This window comes from Manis pentadactyla, chromosome 1, assembly GCF_030020395.1.
Source record: "Manis pentadactyla isolate mManPen7 chromosome 1, mManPen7.hap1, whole genome shotgun sequence".
Taxonomy (NCBI): Eukaryota; Metazoa; Chordata; class Mammalia; order Pholidota; family Manidae; genus Manis; species Manis pentadactyla.
Window position 1 is genome coordinate 64,651,078 of NC_080019.1, and position 19,925 is coordinate 64,671,002.

A 19,925-nucleotide genomic window follows, 5' to 3' on the forward strand; every position below is an offset into this window, starting at 1 on the left:
TCCAGGGAAGATACATCCACACTAATTGTTTGCAGCTCAAACTACTTTTCAAAAAAAAGCAAAGCAAACGATAAAAAAATAAAGCCATTGAGCAAATCTATTTACCTAGATTCAATACATTATGCTTCCTAGCTGGGTCTCCTTGTTTACATCTCTTCTGTATAAACTAAGGACAGAGGAAGGCAACAACTATGCACACCTCTCCTGGGTGACCAAAGGGAATGATATCCGCGGAGACAGACAAATGCAGAGCTCTCCGCTTGCCTGAGGACTTAGCTTTGCCTTCATTTCTCCACTATTCAGCCACCAAGACCCATTCCATCTCTTACTTACAGAAAGCAATGTATTTTTACTTGTGTTTTTTCTTTACTAAAGCCTTCTGTAAGATGTCAGAGTAAAGTAATTGGGCTTCTTCAACCCAGAGTGATATGACAGGGTAGACCTGATCCAAGTGTGTAAACTATAAACAGAATCACTGGTGTTAGGTACCATTTTACAGTATGCATTCGATTAAGACTTGGACTATAACCATAAGCAGGTTTTATTTAGTGTATACTACCTCTGGCTGAGCAGAAAGTTCTCTTAGAAGATGACCATTCCATACAAACCGCTGATCTGCCTAAGAGAGAAGTTGTAAAATTAATAAAATATCTCCCACCAAATTGACTTTCTACAGAAAGAAAACTGTATCAATGTCTTCACCTGCTGCCTAGAAGCAGGTCTCTTTGACGTGCTAACAGAACTCTGCCCCACAAATCTGCCCCTCCTCCCGGTATTCCTGTCTCTCTCTTAAGCCTGTGCTGCTGGCCCAGACAGAAATCTGGGACTCTGCTTAGGGTCTTTCTTCCTCTCATATTTAGTCAGTTGTCAAGTCCAAATCTCCTTGCAAACCCATGCTCCTTCCATATCTCTACTCCCTCCACCCCTGACCAACACTTGACTCCAGCCTCATCTCAAGTCAAAACAGCTTGCCTCAAGTCTTAGCCTTGTCCTTCCACCTATTCCTCCACAGGCTGCCAGCAGGAATTATCAAACATGACGTGTCCACAGTCTGCTAGAAATTCTTCACCTGCTCTTTGTCATCTAAAGAACCCGATCTTTATATGGCCTAACTGGTCCTGAGATCTAGCAGCCCCTACTTAACTCTGATCTCATCTCTTGCCATGCTGACTTTCACACTATAAATACAGAAGAACCCCCCCCCACAACAACTCAGCAGAGTAACCAATTCTCCCCATTTGCTTTACAACACACACTGATACTCCCCCTCCCTCCCTCCCTTGCTGAAAGTCACAGGGAGTGACTCTTGCACTTAGCCATAACCAGGTGAATGGTATGCTTCCCAAGATCCCAGTGTGTGTTCCCAATGTGTCTGTACCAGCTGTACTTGTTATTCATCATTACATAATTAAAGTGTCTTATGAATCAATGAAATATGACTTAAAAACAAGCTGCTGCTCATGTAATTGTGGATTAATGATACCAAAAACTTTTTAAATGAAATAAATAAAAATAAAATTTAAAAAACAAGCTGCTGTTCCTATAAAGTTGTGTGCTTTGTTAGAGGAAAAAAAAAGATTAGAGAAACATAGTAAAAATCTATAGGATTCTGCAGGGAGATTCTGCGTCAAAATCTTTAAGGAGACTCAAACTAGAAAGTGTGAAGGCAGTAATTCATACAGGAAAGACAACTGGGAATCAAGGAATCAAAGCAAAGAAAAGCCAGTATCCTACAACAAAAAACTGATCAATATAAAATTTTATGTTTTAGATGAAATGTTTAAGGTATCCATGGTTCATTTATCACTTTTATGATCCTATATTAACTTTAACTGACTCTTTCGATTAGCTGAAAAAAAATTCCCTTCCCATCCCAACAAAAGAGATGGCTTCTTTTTCATTTTAGCCTAATTGCTACCATCCCTGCTTGGCACCCTCCTGCTCCCATTATCACCGGACCAATAAGGCTTCTTCACTATTAAGTCTCAGCTCAAAACTTATCTCCTTCTTAAAGTCATTCCAAACTGCCCCAGACGGGGTGAGACCCAACTTCCCTCAGGATCCCACCATACTTGGGGTACACATCTCCATGACAGCAATCGTCCCCTGTCATGTGATTGCTTGGACTTCCACTTGCCCAGCAGACTGCAGGCTCCCATAAGGCAGAGGCCAGGTCTTTGCATTCTGTGGCTAGTACAGAGCTGGTACACAGTAGGCATTGGAAAGTTTGATAAACAAATAGAGAATGTAGCAAGTGCTTTTAAAAGCAACAATGTCTTTGTAGTTAAAAGCCAAATTTCTTGATTGTTTAGCTTACATCTAAGCCTATATATAAATTTACTAGATTAGAGTATAAAATCTTCAAGAGCCAGTCAACTAAAATATTGATTTAGGTTGAACTATATGAAATTATCATTTTTATTTATCAAAACTGTTCAATTACTGGCAATTTCATACAGTCCAAACTAGTAGGTAACTGGCAGCAACCTTTTAAATTCTCTCTGCCCCCAAACACATATAAGCTCTGTTAAAAAAAAAAAAATCAAGGCAGCAATTAATTACCTAAGTTCCAGAAGAATAGAACTTTTAAGATGAGATCATTTGAGGCTTAGTTCTAAAGAAACATGCATCTTTAAAAAAAAAAAAAAAGCAAAATAACAAGAAAACTCCACCTTAACACAAAAGGATATTTTTCAATATTGATTTTTCTTAATCAGTAAGTTATTTTTCTAATTGCAAAATAAATAAATAAATAACACCATTACAAAAAAGAACATCAACTGTTAAAACATTAATTTCATAAGCATAATTATGTTGCTAATCTAATAACCGTTATACCACAGAACACTGAGAGTCAGGAAATTACCAACATGTATGTTTAAACTAGATTTCTGAATACTTGCACCAATAGTTCTCAATCCTGTTTGTGTATAATATAGATTCTGGGGTCCTGAATTTGGGATTGTGGTGTATATTTAAAACATGGTATATTTTCAAAGCCCTATACATGATCCTGATACAGCCATGATAGAGAAAAATCAATATATATTTTTTATAGATGAAAGACACGTCCTTTAAAAAAAAGCAAAAAAGAAAAATTACTGAAAATTAACCTTACCCTTTCCAAGAGACTCATTTCTTGGAATTCTGGGCTAGTGTTGGACAGCCGCTGCAAAGTATGAGTCAAATCATATGTTGTTGAAAAGTAAAACCCATCCATATTCAAGACATAGTTTATCATTGCTAAGAAAGTTTTATTATCTTGTAACTGTAAACGAAAGGGAGAAAAAAAATCAGTCTCATACTTGAAAAAAAATCCGTCAGCATGAAAAAAGAATGAATATAAAACCCCGTAAGTCTGGGCCTAGCATACCACAAGCACTACAACTGGGCTAAGGAGGGGAATGTTCACCATTTCCCCAGGAACTAGGACAGTTCCTAACACACGGAAGATGTTCAAGAAATAGGGTACGGTATTATTACATTAATCACCCAGAACTCCTTCACAATTCTTACTCTAATGAGGAAAAGTTATTTCAACAAAACAAGTGTTGTAAATTATGACCTACTGTGTGCCAGACATTTTACATAAATTCCCCTTTTATCTTCACACCCTGCTAGGTTGGCATAATTATCCTCATTTGACAAACAAAAAGCATAAATTCATGAGGGGCTCCAGTAACACGGATGGTAAATAACAAGAGTATAATACCATCCTCATTCTTAAAATACTTTACTGTCTGGGGCTAGATGGGGAATGAAATTTAATTAAAAAAAAAAATTGAAAAGGAAAGGCCAGTATTAGCAATATTTATCTTTAATTTCTGATAATCATTTTAGCTAAATTTCCCAATACCAAGACTGACTAAATAAATATTGGTTTACAGCTTTTTCATTTCTCTATATATTTATAACTTACAGTTAGAGTTCTTAAATAAATCCTTGTTTTTTATTGTTTTAAAAAATACCTGTTATGTGTAATATGTAAACATGTGTAAATGATTACCAGATGATTAACATATTAGTCTACATTTTACAAAATTTTTAGTTTGGGCTCAGACATTTTTTTTTTAAATAAAAAGTACAAGGAAAGCATATGTAATGAGCAATGCTAAAATCTGTTACGTGGTCTAACAACAAAGTATGGCAATCAAGAAGAACTTGTCCAAGCAAATATTACTGAGCTATTAAATGAATACAACCATTTTTATTGCCTTAAAATATCATGTCTCATAAAGAACAAATATATTGATACGTTGATTGCTATATACAGTTACACAAAAAGAACTTTTTAAGTTAAAACTAAAGTATGAAAAGCTTGTCCCACAGTTTTACTTAGTCAATTAAGACAGTAGTGCTAAGACTAATTTTAAAAATGTTTACCATAGGTAAGCTACATGTTCTAGGTTAAGTTTTTTTTTCCAGAAACAAATATTTTTGTAATGTTGGGAGTGAAATTAAAACTAAAAAGCAAACACTATAAATTAAATTACATTTAGAAAACAAATACTTAATAGATACAAATCTTTAAACATAATGTTGTCTTAAAAAAAGTAATTTTCAAAAACTATAACAGGGCAATGTCATTCATACAAGTTTTAAAAAATACTTCAAGTAAAAACAGATATTGTTTGAATATGAATGCAGTCTTAATTTTCCATTGTAGGGTGGTGTTGTAAAAATGAGCATGTTATCTTAATAATCACAAAATTTCTTAAAAATCAATGGGAAAAATAATGATTATTACATGACCTTTAAAAACTTTCATCAAAATATTTAAAAAGCAGAAATGTATAAGGAAATAAAAAAGCAGTAAAACTAATATTTATTTAGTATACTGAAATTTAGTATTAGAAACATTGAGAATTAAAAATATTTTACTTCTTGTAAAAAATTTATCAACAGTAGCTTACACAGTGCTTGCCTTTTTGTGTTAACTTATGATTGGAGTACCTTTTCTACATCTTGGTGAATTGTATATACCTAAGTCTGAACCATTTTCTAACATTTTATCCTTTGCACTTTCAAAATCATGAAATACTTCCAAGAGCTCGTTTACTGTGAAGCTTGCTGCTGGCCTCACTTCTTCTGAGACATTGTTAACCTTTTCATCACAACCACATACTTCATCATTTATGTCAGTAAATCACCTTCACTAAGACCTCTGGCTATGTATCTATGACACAAAGACATTGTCAGTATTCCCATGGTCACCTATTTCTTCTATAGTTATTTATGTTCAACTCAAATTTCACTTCTAGAGTTGTCATATTTTGTTTCTTTGCACTTTCACCTTTGCTGGGCTAATGCTTTAGTTAACATACCATGGCAACTTAAATCTAAACTGTGCTGTTGGGGGTCTGGTATTACCTGAACCACGGTAATTGAAATTTGTGCACACAGGAATCATGCAAAAGGGGCAGAGTTTGACCATATATACACACATACACACACACTTATATTCACATGTGGTGAAAGTGAAGAAAGCTTTTCTCTGGGGAAAGAGGGAATGAAATGGGATGAGTGGCGCTTCAAAAGTATCTAACATTCTAGTTTTATGCAAAAAGAATATGAAGTTAAATCTGGGTGTGGAGTACACATGCATTTTTTTGTTTGTCCTTTTCTCTCCACATGAAGTTTCATAATTTAAGAACTTAGTTTAAAAATAACCAAGAGCAAAGAAACATATGAAGGACTTTTTTAAACACATTTTTTGGCTAGGTACAAAGATATGAAGAGTGACCTTGCTCTATGGGTTGCTTAAATAATTAGGTTTAAAAGAAATCCATCAAACGTTCTTTGCATTGCACTTCCCTCCCCAATCCACCCCCATGGTACTACTTTGGGTTTTGCAATTAGTAAATGCTTCCAGTTCTTACCTGAATATCAGTTAAGTGCAACATTGTCTTCTTATAAGAAAGGACATCAAAATCTGTTGCTTTCCAGATTACGTGATTGAAAAATTCACCTATTTTTGTCTTTTTGGTAATGACAATCAGGTAATTACCTGCAAAAAGCAAAGCCAAACACACATAAATATAAGTAAGGTAACTCTAAAGCCAAAAGTAGCAGTCCTTATTGTTTAAATCCTAAAGGCTAGCAGGATGAGACTGTATTGTGCTGTATGTGTAAAAGGCCATACTTCTTTTAAGCAATCTTATAATTTATGAACAGAAAGATACGCATATTATTTAGAAAAATTCCTATTGAAAGGACAAATTTTTTCTCAAAAGGATAAAAGCAAAAGCTTTTGGTATGCAAAACAGTGATATTAGCAGATGGAAAGTAGAGACAAAACATTTCTGCAGAATGACGTCCTGTCTACACCACTCCTGTGTCCTTTATGTCATTATAAATGGTAGAGAAATGTGCTGGGGCAGATGAGTAGTTGGCAATCAAGGCGCCACCACACCACCATGCACAATACACCAACCCTGATCCTGGCCACCTTCTCCCCCAGCAAATAAAACAGGGTAATAAGACTTTATCATTAAGTTAATTCTTAAGCTCTTTTCAAGGCTCTTATCTATCCACAAGCACCCTCACTCCAAGTTTTCCTATGTACATCTCTCTCCTAGAATTTGTCAGGCTACACTGCAATAATTTACTACTTAAATGCCTCCCTCACCAAACTATAAAATGCACGACAAAAGAGACTTGCATCTTTTATAACTCTGCATCTAGCACAGTACCTAATAGGAATTTTTTTAAAGTTCAATGAAATGAAATTTAGATAAACAAAATCACTTTCCTATAACTCAGAACCAGGTAACATTCTCTAACATGCACTATGTCGTATTTGAACCCCATATCGGATTGACAGTGTAGAATTATCTGGCTTATCGATGCATTTAAATTCTTATTTAAATACTCTTAGAATTTATGAAAAATATCTAGCTGACTAGGGATTTCAACTAGTTGAAATAAAACCAAAAACAAAACTGCTTTTTTAACAGAATCTCAGGCTGATAAATCTAACTACTATGTGCCATTTGGGGCATATTACTTTTAGAAATTAATGACAGATTACCTAACCTACAGATTCACTTCCTAAAGCATTATATGAAGTATGTTTCATCTTAGACTTGATGTGCTGATTTAATTACCCTCTTTGCCCATCTTAGCTTATTTTTCCTTACCTGCCACCAGATGGATTGTGCCCAGTATACCAAATATTGGTCTTGTGACAGCTGAGGGAGGAATATCTTTCTTGACTTTAAAAGGAAAAAAAAAGAAAGAAAAACTCACAATAGAAAGGAAAATTTCACTTGACTTCAACTAATCTTGAATATATTGAGATCATTTGATAAGCTTAATGTACTATTAGTGGAGCTATAAATTATATTAACTGGAGTGTAATAGCAATAAAACTGATAATTACTAGAATGTTAAGTTTTTCGTGGAAAGAAAAAATCCCTTTTCCATGGCAATGGTCTGCATTCCAATGGTAAAAATAAACTGGCAGAGAAATTGAGTGAGTCAGACCCTCATCATCACTGGTTAAGGTCAAAGTATCTCTTTATGTGTCTACTGATAACTGCTTGGTATCCTCTTTACATCCAAACTGTTCATGACCTTTAGCTTTGTCTACTCAAATGGGTCTGCAGTCTCTGCCTACAAATAAAATGTCACTCAAAGATAAAAAATAACTGAAAGTATGTCCATACTAAAGCTTTTATAAGACAGTAGATATAAAGAAATAGTATGATTCAACTTTAGAAGTACATGAACAGTGGTTAAAACCAATTAGCTATCTTAAGAGAGCAGCCACCAAGCAACAGACACAGGAAATGCCAACTTATCAAACTAAAACAGCTCTAACTCCATTTGGGCCAGGAAATTCATATATAGTACTTACCAGAATAATCAGATAACCAAGGAATGGAAATTTATAGTCATACCTGACACTTTACTACCCTATGCAAAGTATTTTCATGTTTAGCTTTATTCATTCAAAGAACATTTACTGTTTAATGAATGTCTACCTTATGGTAGCTGTACTTACCTCTGTACTTAAGGAAAAAAATCAAACTCCCTCTGGGGTGAATTTTTAAACAAATATGAAATTCTGAATGTGCTATTACATGGTATACTAATTTGTCACCAAAATTATTCACATAAATTTAGTCAGAAGTAAATGTTCTACACCAGTGGAAAAAAAAAAGTTTTTCACAACCCTGAGAAGCAAAACCAAATATAACTGGATAGGTATGCAAGATAGATAAAGGTTAGGAACACTATTTGCCTGAAACACGTTTTAGTCAGTTAATATATGTGTATTATTATTCAATTACTAAATTACCTTTAATCCTGAATATTTTAAAAGACAAAAGAAGCAGTAAAAATTCCATACATTTAATGCGAAAACACTTCCTCACACTCAAATACCTGAAATCTTATAGCTAGAAAGGAATTTGGCATCAACATCACTAATCCTGTTAGCGTGCAGACAAGTAACAAAAAAAAAAAAGTTTGTTTTTAAATCCTTACAGATAGTAAAACTTTTAAGATCATTTCTCCTTTTCAAAAAGGAGAAAGCATAAAATTAATGCATAAAAACCAATGAGGATAACAAGAATTAAAATTATGTGAGAAGACATTCAGCGATCCACAAACTGACATATCTTTAATTTGTTTTAATCATCACAACTCAGGTATAAAATCTTTCTCAGACACTTCTAAGTCTGGCTATAAAGTACCTGAGAGGGTAACTTCTGTTGACACACGGTCAATGATAAGTACATCATCCGCTCCATCATCACAAGCTTCCACGTAAAACTTTTCAGGTGTGATATGCCTAAGAAGAAATTTGAATCCATAAACAACTAAACCAAATGAAACAAAGATTTCTAAGAAATCATGTTATAACCATTTCAGCAGTGTTTTACATTTTACATCATTTTCCAGCTTCTGAATAGATGAACTCTTATGCTGTCCTCATGCACTCACTGCAACTTTTTTCAGTTGTCTATTTAATACTAACAAGGTCTTAATTTGCTTTGTAAAAGCAGCAATTTGACCTACAAAAGAAAATCTAATAAATTCTAATTATTCTAATATTCTAAAATATTCTAAATATTATATTCAATATGGCACAGAAGGCAATGCTGCAAAATAGGAGCAGTCTACAGAAGCAGACACTTGTGCAGTGTGACATTGGGCAAGTTATTCAGCCTCCTGGAACCTCAGTCCTCTTATCCGTAAAATAAGGGCAACACCAGACTCATCACTGTTGTAAAGGTAAAATGAGCTAATCTTTGATAAAGCACAAAAAATAACATGTGACACAAAGTAAGCAAGTTGTAAGCTAAAAATACAAAGAAACAGATTTTTAATAAAACATTTCTAGGAAATTGTTTAAAATAACTTTAACACTTAGATGTTTTTGTTGTCAGAATGTCAAATAGAAAAATGAGAAAAAAAAACTCATTCAGCAAAATAACATATAAAAAGGGTAAATGTAGAGTTAGGATCCACTACTGTTACAACTTTGTAACCAGAGTCCAACAACAGTTGGTTCCTCGAGGAAGAAGATAACTTAGATTAACTCAGGCAAGCAATTTAAGTGAGGTTAGGGACTGCCTCCTGGCATACTTTTAACAGAAACAATAGTGAAAATGCAGACTTGAAGCAGCAAAAACAAGACAGACTGAGTCTGCTGCTAAGGTAAGTACAGGAGGAAGTACAACCTTCCAGGAGCTGACCCATGATGGTCAGGGAACTAGTTTACTTGTTCTCCAGAACTAATCTTCACTGTTTTTAAACCACACTTGAATTTGTGCAGCAGCCAGTCTGAGGTCTTTTTTCTCCTTTCGTGTTTAATTCTACTCCCTCTATTCTATTCCCCTGACCATGAAAAATATAACACAAAACCACACACCCATCACTAACATCATTTATTTACTAATCATGTATAAGCTATTTGGTGTTACAGAAATAAATCCTATAGCAGAACAAACTATTAACCATTTCTCTCAGAATAATCAACCCTTAATTATCTAAATGTAACTTAACATCTTTTTATGGCTCATCTCTAACTACTATCTTAATATTAGGCTAGTTTTGCCCATGGGAAGTTGGGGGCAGGGTATGCTAAGGGAATGAAAATCAGTATTAATGCCAATCAAGCAAAATGCAACAAAGAAGCCAAATCTGTAACAGTTCATTCCTTTTTATTGCTGAATAGAATTCCATCCTGTGGATATATCACAATTTGTTTATCCATTCACTTGTTGATGGACATTTGAGTTGTTTCCAGTTCAGGAGATACAAATGAAGATACTATGTACAAGTCTTAGGCAGACATATGCATCCCCTTCTCCTGGGTGACTACCTAGAAGTGGAATGGCTGGATCATATGGTATCTACATGTTTAATTGTGCAGGGAGGAAGAAAAGGGGAAGATTATAGGCAAAAGGAAACTTTCTAGGGTAGTGGATGCATTCACTATCTTGATACTGGTAATGGTTTCACAGGTATAAAAATATGTCAAAAGTTACCAAACTATACACTTTAAATATGTATAGTTTATTGTATGTCAACTATACTTCGATAAAGCTATAAAAGAAAACAAAGTGATGTGTCCTGAAACAAAGTGAAAGAAAGCAAACTTCCAGAAAATCTAATTATAGGGTAGTTACCTCTAGTCTTTATTTAAAAAAAAAAAAAATTCAACATTAGTCCACATCTGCAGAAGAAGTTTCATGCAAGCCAAAGTCATACTCTAAAGTAAGTTAATAAACTGACTAAAAAGCTATCATGTGCTAAGCATTACACAAGCACTAGGGACTAGAAGGTAGGTAATAGATAAAAAGCAAATAATAGAAAATAATTTTTTAAATAAAAAGCAGATCTAAAAAACAAGACTCCATTATAAAAGTTTTTGAAAAAAGTGTTCTCTTGAAATCACTTGGCATTTTGACAAGCTTTCCTCTTTAGAGTCCCTCCATAGCCCCACACCCCACACTCTTAAATGCGGTATTAAGCATGCAGCAGGAGATGACCCACTGCATTCTCTGGGGCTTAAATAGGCTTACATCCTGAAAAAGTCAGGTGAAATGATTTCCTGCAATGGCTGGTGCTATCACTGAACATCCTCTCCCACCTCTAATGTCCTAAGAAATGCCATGAGTTCTTCTTACAAGGTTCAGATGAATAACAAAGACTATCTTTTTTTTTTTAAATAATGAATATAACATTGATAGAAAACAGTTCATTACCAATGCTGCTTTAGTGTTAAGTCAACTACCTACCAATGATTTGTTCTAGTCCCAGTAATGCCCAAGCAACCATCCAGGATCACAGTCAATCAATAAACACATGTAGGCCTTATTTATGTGGGAAATCAAAACTTAAAGCTCACATAACTGACCATAAACCTCTTATCAGACCACTACAGCAAATTGTAAGAACTGCATTAGGAGTGCTTCCACTGAAAAGACCAAGACTTGTAATAAAAAATACAGGGGTTCTCAAAGGTGAAGGGGAAAAAATTAGTGAGAATCTTTGATATCCTGATCTAGCAAATGTTTACTTAAGTGTATAAGCATGTCAAAACTCATGTACACTAAGACCTATGCATTTGACTGTATGTACTTTGACACAGCAATTTTTAAAAAGAAAATTTCAAACTAAAAATTAAAATGAGATGTACAATAAATGTTTTCTAAAATTTATAATAAAAAAAGTACAGAGGCTCTAATGCTGATTTTTCTCATTTCTAGGTACGTAATGCTGGCAAAGTTATGATTGCCTACTCCCATGCCAGGCTCTGTTCTAGTTACTAGTGGTACAAGTCCCTGGATGACAGAACTTACATTCTAATAGCAAAGACAATCAATGTTCAAGGAAGTAATTCAGTGATTTCAGACAGTGGTAAACACTATGAAAAAATAAAAGCATGAAGGGAGATCGGGGGTGGAGTGGGGGTGTGATCAACTCTCTAGAGGAATAAATGAAACAAGATGTGAAAGCCCCTGGCACAGCTGTGAATAAAGAGACTTCTCTGCCCTTCATTAGGCCTGGGGATGAGAATGCTTACCCTAACACCCCACAGAACTGAGAGAATCCAATGAGCATTTATGAAGTACTTTTACAAAGAATAAAATGATTCAGAAATATTAGGGCTTTCTCTGATATCAATCTTTTTTTTAAATTATTATTATTTTTAATTTTGGTATCATTAATCTACAATTACATGAAGAACACAATGTTCACTGGGCTCCTCCCCTTACAAAGTCCCCCCCAACACCCCACCAGTCACTGTCCATCAGCATAGCAAGATGCTGTATAATCACCACCTGTCTTCTCTGTGTTGCACAGCCCTCCCCGTACGTACCCCCGCACAACACTATACACGCTAATTGTAATGCCCCCTTTCTCCCTACCCCTTATCCCTCCCTTCCCACCCATCCTCCCCAGTCCCTTTCCCTCTGGTAACTGCCAGTCCATTCTTGGGTTCTGTGACTCTGCTGCTGTTTTGTTCCTTCAGTTTTTCTTTGTTCTTATACTCCACATATGAGTGAGATCATTTGGTACTTGTCCTCTCTGCCTGGCTTATTTCACTGAGCATAATACCCTCTAGCTCCATCCATGTCGTTGCAAATGGTAGGATCTGTTTTCTTCTTATGGCTGAATAATATTCCATTGTGTATATGTACCACCTCTTCTTTATCCATTCATCTACTGATGGACATTTAGGTTGCTTCCATTTCTTGGCTATGGTAAATAGTGCTGCAATAAACGTAGGGGTGCATCTGTCTTTTTCAAACTGGGCTGCTGCATTCTTAGGGTAAATTCCTAAAAGTAGAATTCCTGGGTCAAATGGTATTTCTATTTTGAGCTTTTTGAGGAACCTCCATACTGCTTTCCATAGTGGTTGAACTAATTTACATTCCCACCAGCAGTGTAGCAGGGTTCCCCTTTCTCCACAACCTTGCCAACATCTGTTGTAGTTTGTCTTTTGGATGGTAGCCATCCTTAGTGGTGTGAAGTGATATCTCATTGTGGTTTTAATTTGCATTTCTCTGATGACAAGCGATGTGCAGCATCTTTTCATGTGTCTGTTGGCCATCTGAATTTCTTCCTTAGAGAACTGTCTGTTCAGCTCCTCTGCCCATTTTTTAATTGGATTATTTGCTTTTTGTTTGTTGAGGTGTGTGAGCTCTTTATGTACTTTGGATGTCAACCCTTTATTGGATCTGTCATTTATGAATATATTCTCCCATACTGTAGGATACCTTTCTGTTCTATTGATGGTGCCCTTTGCTGTACAGAAGCTTTTCAGCTTGATGTAGTCCCACTTGCTCATTTTTGCTTTTGTTTCCCCTGCCCGGGGAGATATGTTCATGAAGAATTCGCTCATGTTTATGTCCAAGAGATTTTTGCCTAGTTTTTTTCTAAGAGTTTTATGGTTTCATGACTTACGTTCGAGTCTTTGATCCATTTTGAATTTACTTTTGTGTATGGGGTTAGACAGTGATCCAGTTTCATTCTCTTACATGTAGCTGTCCAGTTTTGCCAGCACCATCTGTTGAAGAGACTGTCATTTCCCCATTGTATGTCCATGGCTCTTTTATCGAATATTAACTGACCATATATGTTTGGGTTAATTTCTGGAGTCTCTATTCTGATCCACTGGTCTGTGGCTCTGTTCTTCTGCCAGTACCAAATTGTCTTGATTACTGTGGCTTTGTAGTAGAGCTTGAAGTTGGGGAGTGAGATCCCCTCCACTTTATTCTTCCTTCTCAGGATTGCTTTGGCTATTCGGGGTCTTTGGTGTTTCCATATGAATTTTTGAACTATTTGTTCTAGTTCATTGAAGAATGCTGTTGGTAATTTGATAGGGATTGCATCAAATCTGTATATTGCTTTGGGCAGGATGGCCATTTTGGCGACATTAATTCTTCCTAGCCAGGAGCATGGGATTGTTGTGCCCAAAGTCACGAATCCCAGAAGACCACCAAGGAGCCAACACTGATGCAAAAGCCAAGAGCCTTTATTCGAGCTAGCTCGAGCTCAATCTCTCATCTACGCCAACGCAGTGGCAAGATGCCAGAGAAAGAGAGCGAGTTTCAATACTACAAAGGTTTTATGGGGTTCTAGGGCAGTTGGTGGGGTGATGGTCGTGGCTCTGGCTGACTGGCTGGATCTAGGGGTAGTTGGTGGGGTGAAAGGTCGTGGCTGTGGACAATTGGCAGGGTCTAAGGGTGGTGGGTGAGCTCTTTGCTGACTGGAGTGGCGAGAGACCAAGCTCCGATTGGGTGAAATAGGATCCAGGTCCCGATTGGCTGAGATAGGATCTGGGTCCCAATTGGCTGAAATAGAATCTGGGAGCTTGCCCTTTCAGGATGGGCTTCCATTTGTTAGTGTCCTCTTTAATTTCTCTTAAGAGTGTCTTATAGTTTTCAGGGCATAAGTCTTTCATTTCCTTGGTTAGGTTTATTCCTAGGTATTTTATTCTTTTTGATGCTTTTATGAATGAAATTGTTTTCCTGATTTCTCTTTCTATTAGTTCATTGTTAGTGTATAGGAAAGCCACAGATTTCTGTGTGTTAATTTTGTATCCTGCAACTTTGCTGAATTCCAATATTAGTTCTAGTAGTTTTGGAGTGGAGTTTTTAGGGTTTTTTATGTACAATATCATGTCATCTGCAAATAGTGACAGTTTAACTTCTTCTTTACCAATCTGGAATCCTTGTATTTCTTTGTTTTGTCTAATTGCTATGAATCTTTTAAGAGAGCAGAGAGAAAAGTTACAAATTTCCATGACAGGACCAAGAACACAGGATCAGAAAGGTTTCAATTCATGCTTTAAAGAAATGATAGCTGTACAACAGAAGGTATAAAACTGGGATACATGAACAGCAACTTATCAGCCATATAGTTTTGCTTTAATTCATTATCTATCCTCCAGTGTACTGAGCTGATAATTTTATTATATATGTGTAAATAGGTGTAATTATTCCACTAATGCTATTCTAAAAAGTAAAAATACCTCAGTTTCACATTTTGGTCCCAGAATTACAATGAAAGATCTGCCTTCCTCATCCTAATTCCTAACTTCATAATATGTAACAATCTGAAGTATTTATATTCCAACATATTCAAACAGAATTCACACCAATGTAAATCTGCATGTTTACAAGAAATATATTCTTCAAATCAGATTGACAAAAACAACTCTAAGAAAAGGCTACATTCCAAAGTAAGAAACCAGTTTCCTATCAGGAGTAAATCCTAACCCAAAATATCAAGACTATGTAAAACAGAGCTCTGTCTATATATCAAAGATAAACGTTCCAGAATAAAAAATGTGAAAATATAATGAATGGATGTCTTTCTTGATTTATTTGTAAATATATAAGCCTAGAACAAGAAAGAAACTTAGTACAAAAGACGGCATTAGCTTTAAAAAGACAGGATTAGATGTTTGGCTACACCCTATTACTTCTTCCATCGTTTTTACTTTGCATAGCTAAAAGTTAAAACAAACTATGGACTGAATGAGCTGAAAATTAAGAGTTTTATTGTAGAAATGACTGTAGTGGGCAGAATTCCAAAAATGTGCCCCCAAGATTCCCATCTCCTGATTTTTCATCCCATCTAGGTATTGCCCTGTCGATGCAATTAGGACCACTAATCAACTGGACTTAAAATAGGGAGATTATCTTGGACTGTCAGGGTGGTCCCAAGGTAATGACAGGAGCCGTTAATCACAGAAGATGACATAAAAGTCCAGAGAAACAGCAGGAGGAGGAGGAGAAGGATTTGCCAAGACATTGATGGCTCCTGACATGTTGGAGCCATATACAAGGACAGAAGAGGGGGGCTCCAGAGACTAATGGTGGTCCCCTGCTGATGGCCAGCAAAGGAACAGGGCCTTGGTCCCACAGCCACAGACACTGGACTCGGCCAAGCCCTGAATGAGCCTGTCGGGCAGATTCTTCTCCAGAGCCTCCAGTATGGAAAGCAGCCCTGCTGACACCTTGATTTTAGCCCAGTGAAACTCATACTGGAATTCTGACCTGCAGAAACTGTATGAGATAACACATTTGTGTTGTTTTAAGTCTTTAAGTTTATGGTAATTTGGTACAGCAACAATAGAAAACTAATAGTGATCAAATCCCCCGTAGAATAAAATAACCTTTAAACACTGGCCAAAATATATCCACAAATATGCTTATCTTCTGAGCACTAAGGAATGAAGCGCTTCTCTGAATTTTCAACACCTGGGTTTCGAGTTTCTAAGTGCTGAAACTTTTTAAAAACCATTTGTAATGTAAAGTCTTTAATTTGAAATGTATTAAACCAAGGTTTCCCTTATTTCTCAATCTAAGTATAAGTTAAGAATGCTTTCTTGACTGACTTGGGTATATTTTGAATACAGCACTTTTTATGCCATCCTGCCAAAAGATGATGACTTCAAATTCTAGGAATGCAGTATGGTGAAGATTACAGGTTTTAAACTCTTACAGATTTGGTTGAATACCAACTTCATGCTTGATATCATGAGTCCCTGGACAAGTACTGAACTTCCCAGCAGTTTTCTCTCCACTAAGAAGTGTGTGATAGGTAAGGGTAAATGAGACAATATACATGTAAGTCCAGCACTAAGAAGAGACCCCATAAAACAGTGGCATTATTTACTAAATGCCCTCAGACCACAGGGCTTTGTTCTTTGACTCTTCTGCTGTCTTTATTGTCTTGAAAAGCCATCACTTATGCTTCTACTAAGTTGCTTTAAGTTTTACACCTGAAACAAAGTTAACAGGCTCTAGATAAAGTTTAAGGAAGGCTATAGTTTTGATCACAGAGCAAGTCCATGGCTTTAATACACGCATTGTCTTCATATTATATTGCTGAGAGGCCTCTGTATTCTTCTTAGTTGACAGCTGTATTTGGGAAGACAGTACAATTTACTTCTATAAGAGTAGTGTATTACATCTTTTATAACTAATGTTATTCTTAATATAAAAAGATGATCAATCAACCTGTAATCTTAGAAATCAAATTCCTCCACTTTTTAATACAATGCACAAAAACAGTTTGTATCTAAGTAAACAGCCAATAGAGAAATGTATACTGACTTCCTTCAGTAGCTCACCCTCCTACATTTTATTTTTATCTATATAAATCTATTTAAACTTCTCACCTGTAAAACCTCTAAAATGAAAACAAATTATTTGAATAAAATCAATGAATTAAAAAGTCATACGTATTTCCATATAAAAGTTTTGGTATGCAACCTAGTAAGATACCTTTTGGTCTGTAATCAAGTATTTATTGTAAAACCAAAAGTTTGTAAGAGCAGAAAAGTCTCAATAAAATTTTAATATATAATTACATAAAATATTTTTTAATATATATGGACTAAAAAATGTGTCTATATAAACTATTAAAAAGTTTTTCCCAACTTGGCATTTAAGTTTAAACTGATTTGGAAGGGAGTGGGAACACTGATAAAATACAAACAACTTGGATTAAGACTTTAAATCATATACCAAAAAAAAAAAATACAGCTATAGAACTAGGCCTTTACTAATTGTTACAGTCCTAATAAGAAGTCAAAGTAAATGACTACATTATGTCCTTAAAATTATAAAGTTAGGAACTGAAATTTCTTTTATAGGATGAGATATATACAAAATATAACATTTCCAGTCTGGATAGACTGTTTGAAATGAGATCAACAAATTAAAATTTTAATTGAAGTAGAATGAGATGAATTTCCAAGAGTGAAAACCTCCACAAAAAAAAGCTTTAGTATTGTTCCAGAAGATGGAATCTGGGGAGTACAATTAAGTGGGTCCAGGCTGTGGGGCAGATAACGAATCATTCAAACTCAGGTTTGCAAGAGGAAAAGTGCTTGGAAAAGGGCTAATTACTAAGTTACTACAGAATCTAACTGACTACAAAGTAAGCAGATTACAGCAGCAAAATGCTGAAAAGCCTCAAGAAGTAGAGGGAAAGGATAATGACTTGAGTAGGGGGTGAGGTGAGGTATAAGGCAGCTCAAAGTCTGTGTGAGGAACAGTCAGATAGATCCCCAACCAAATAGAGCGTCCATGAGCCTGCCCTCCCTGATCCTGGGATTTAATGCTTTGAGCAAGTCAACAGAAGCTCTGGATTCCCAACCCCAGGCAAAATCAGGAGACACAGAGAAGGTCTGCCCAGACTGGGAAAACAATTCAACCTCTTCCTCTGCCAAGTTCCCAGAATTCTGGTGGCCACACTTCCACTGAATACCGTCTCTGAAGAAACTTACTGGCCCAAAAGACCTGCAACTGCTGACATTTTGTGCCTTCTCCCACCAATCCAAGAGCTGAGTTCCTGCACAACCTACAGTAAAGACCACTAGTTGACAAGTCCTGACCCACAAACAGACCTTCCAATTTTTTAGTACCTCATTCTTAAACATGAAATGACCAAAGACCACCAGATATTTAAGAAAAACTTCATCACAGAAGACAGAGACCACAATAAACAGAAAATAACTTCAGATAAACAAACTATGCTGAGAATAGAATTTAAAAAACTTCAAAACACATTTATAACTGATGGCTTCAGAGAAAAGACATTGGAGTCTTAAAACAAGAAAAAGAACATTCAGAAAGCAGGAACACATTCTTGGACTGACAGCAGAAATAATAGTATGAATATTCAACAGAGGGATCGGAAGATAAAACCGAAGATCTCTCCTTGAGAACAGAGTAAAAAGATAAGAGCTGTAAAAGATAAGTATAGGAAGGAAGGGGAGAAGGGGAAGAAGGGAGGGAGGGGAAGAGAGAAAAAAGGCCAGGAGGAAGAGAAAGGGGCTAGTTCCAGGATGTTCAACAGTCATTTAGCAGGAATTACAGAGTAGCAGGAATTACAGAGGAGCACACAAGAAAAAAAAGTAAAGAAAATATGTCAAAAAAATAGTGAAAAACAAAAACCCAAAACAACACAAACCAAAGTACAAGTTTCCAGATGGAAAAGGCCCACTAAATGGAAAACACATACACGCACAGGCACAGTGAGCATAAAACTTCAAACACCATTCAGAGACAATCCTAAGCCTTTCAGAGAAGAAAAATCAAAACAAAGAAGCATTGAAATATTTAATAGCAACACACTGGCCTATTCAACAAGGTCTTTAAAATTCTGAAGGCCAATAATTTCACACTGAGAATTCTATACTTAGCCACACTATGAAACAGGTGTGAGGAGAGAATGAAAACATTTTCAGATGGACAACTCAAAAGATACCTCTTTCATCCTTTCTAAAAAAGAGAAGTTTGCTTCATCAAACTGGAGTGACTCAACAGTTAGACTTGGAATCCCAAACAGGAGAAAGGTGAAGGAAATTCTCATGACTTTGTGAAGGGAGGTTCCAAGACAACAGCTATGCAAAAGGCCTACAGCAGAGGGATAGAAGGCTCCCAGAGATTAAGTCTCAGAGGAGAATGAACTGATAGTTGCCTGACATGTTTGAAAGGCATTTTATTACTATCATAGAGACTAAAGATTAATTAGCAATAAGCATGTTAAGTCAAGCAAATAAAAGGCACTATTTAATTCCAGGAAAAGCAAAATTTTTTATAAGGAAATGTAATTATATATACTACTGACTTCATATGAACCACATCTAAAAAACCCTAACAATGAAAATACTGAGTATCTGTAACTATATTGAGGGGAGAGGAGAGGAAAAGATAGGAATGAAACGTAAATTCTTATTTTCTGAAGAAGTCATCATATTACTAAAACTGAAGAAAATCAGGAAATGGCAGTAAAAGAATGTTGTTTTGAAAAGCAGTGAAATACCAGAAGAAACTGCTTAAAAAATTGGAAGAAAGTATATGTTTCTGAACAGTGGAAATGCAGAAACTCTCTTTTATTATAGGCTCTGTGCACTGTTGACTTTTAAACTATATACATGTGTT

General features: G+C 35.7%; 1 protein-coding gene across 1 annotated transcript in view; it reads right to left on the reverse strand.

Annotated features, from left to right (window-relative positions):
• The window catches only part of SACM1L (SAC1 like phosphatidylinositide phosphatase), a 109,208-nt gene that overhangs the window by 52,542 nt on the left and 36,741 nt on the right, over window positions 1–19,925 (reverse strand). The window contains exons 2-6 of the mRNA XM_036883314.2: window positions 8,700–8,797; window positions 7,140–7,214; window positions 5,880–6,007; window positions 3,119–3,268; window positions 560–619 (exon numbers count right to left, since the gene is read on the reverse strand). Coding sequence (XP_036739209.1) covers window positions 560–619; window positions 3,119–3,268; window positions 5,880–6,007; window positions 7,140–7,214; window positions 8,700–8,797 — 511 coding nt within the window. The remainder of the gene's footprint in view (window positions 1–559; window positions 620–3,118; window positions 3,269–5,879; window positions 6,008–7,139; window positions 7,215–8,699; window positions 8,798–19,925) is intronic.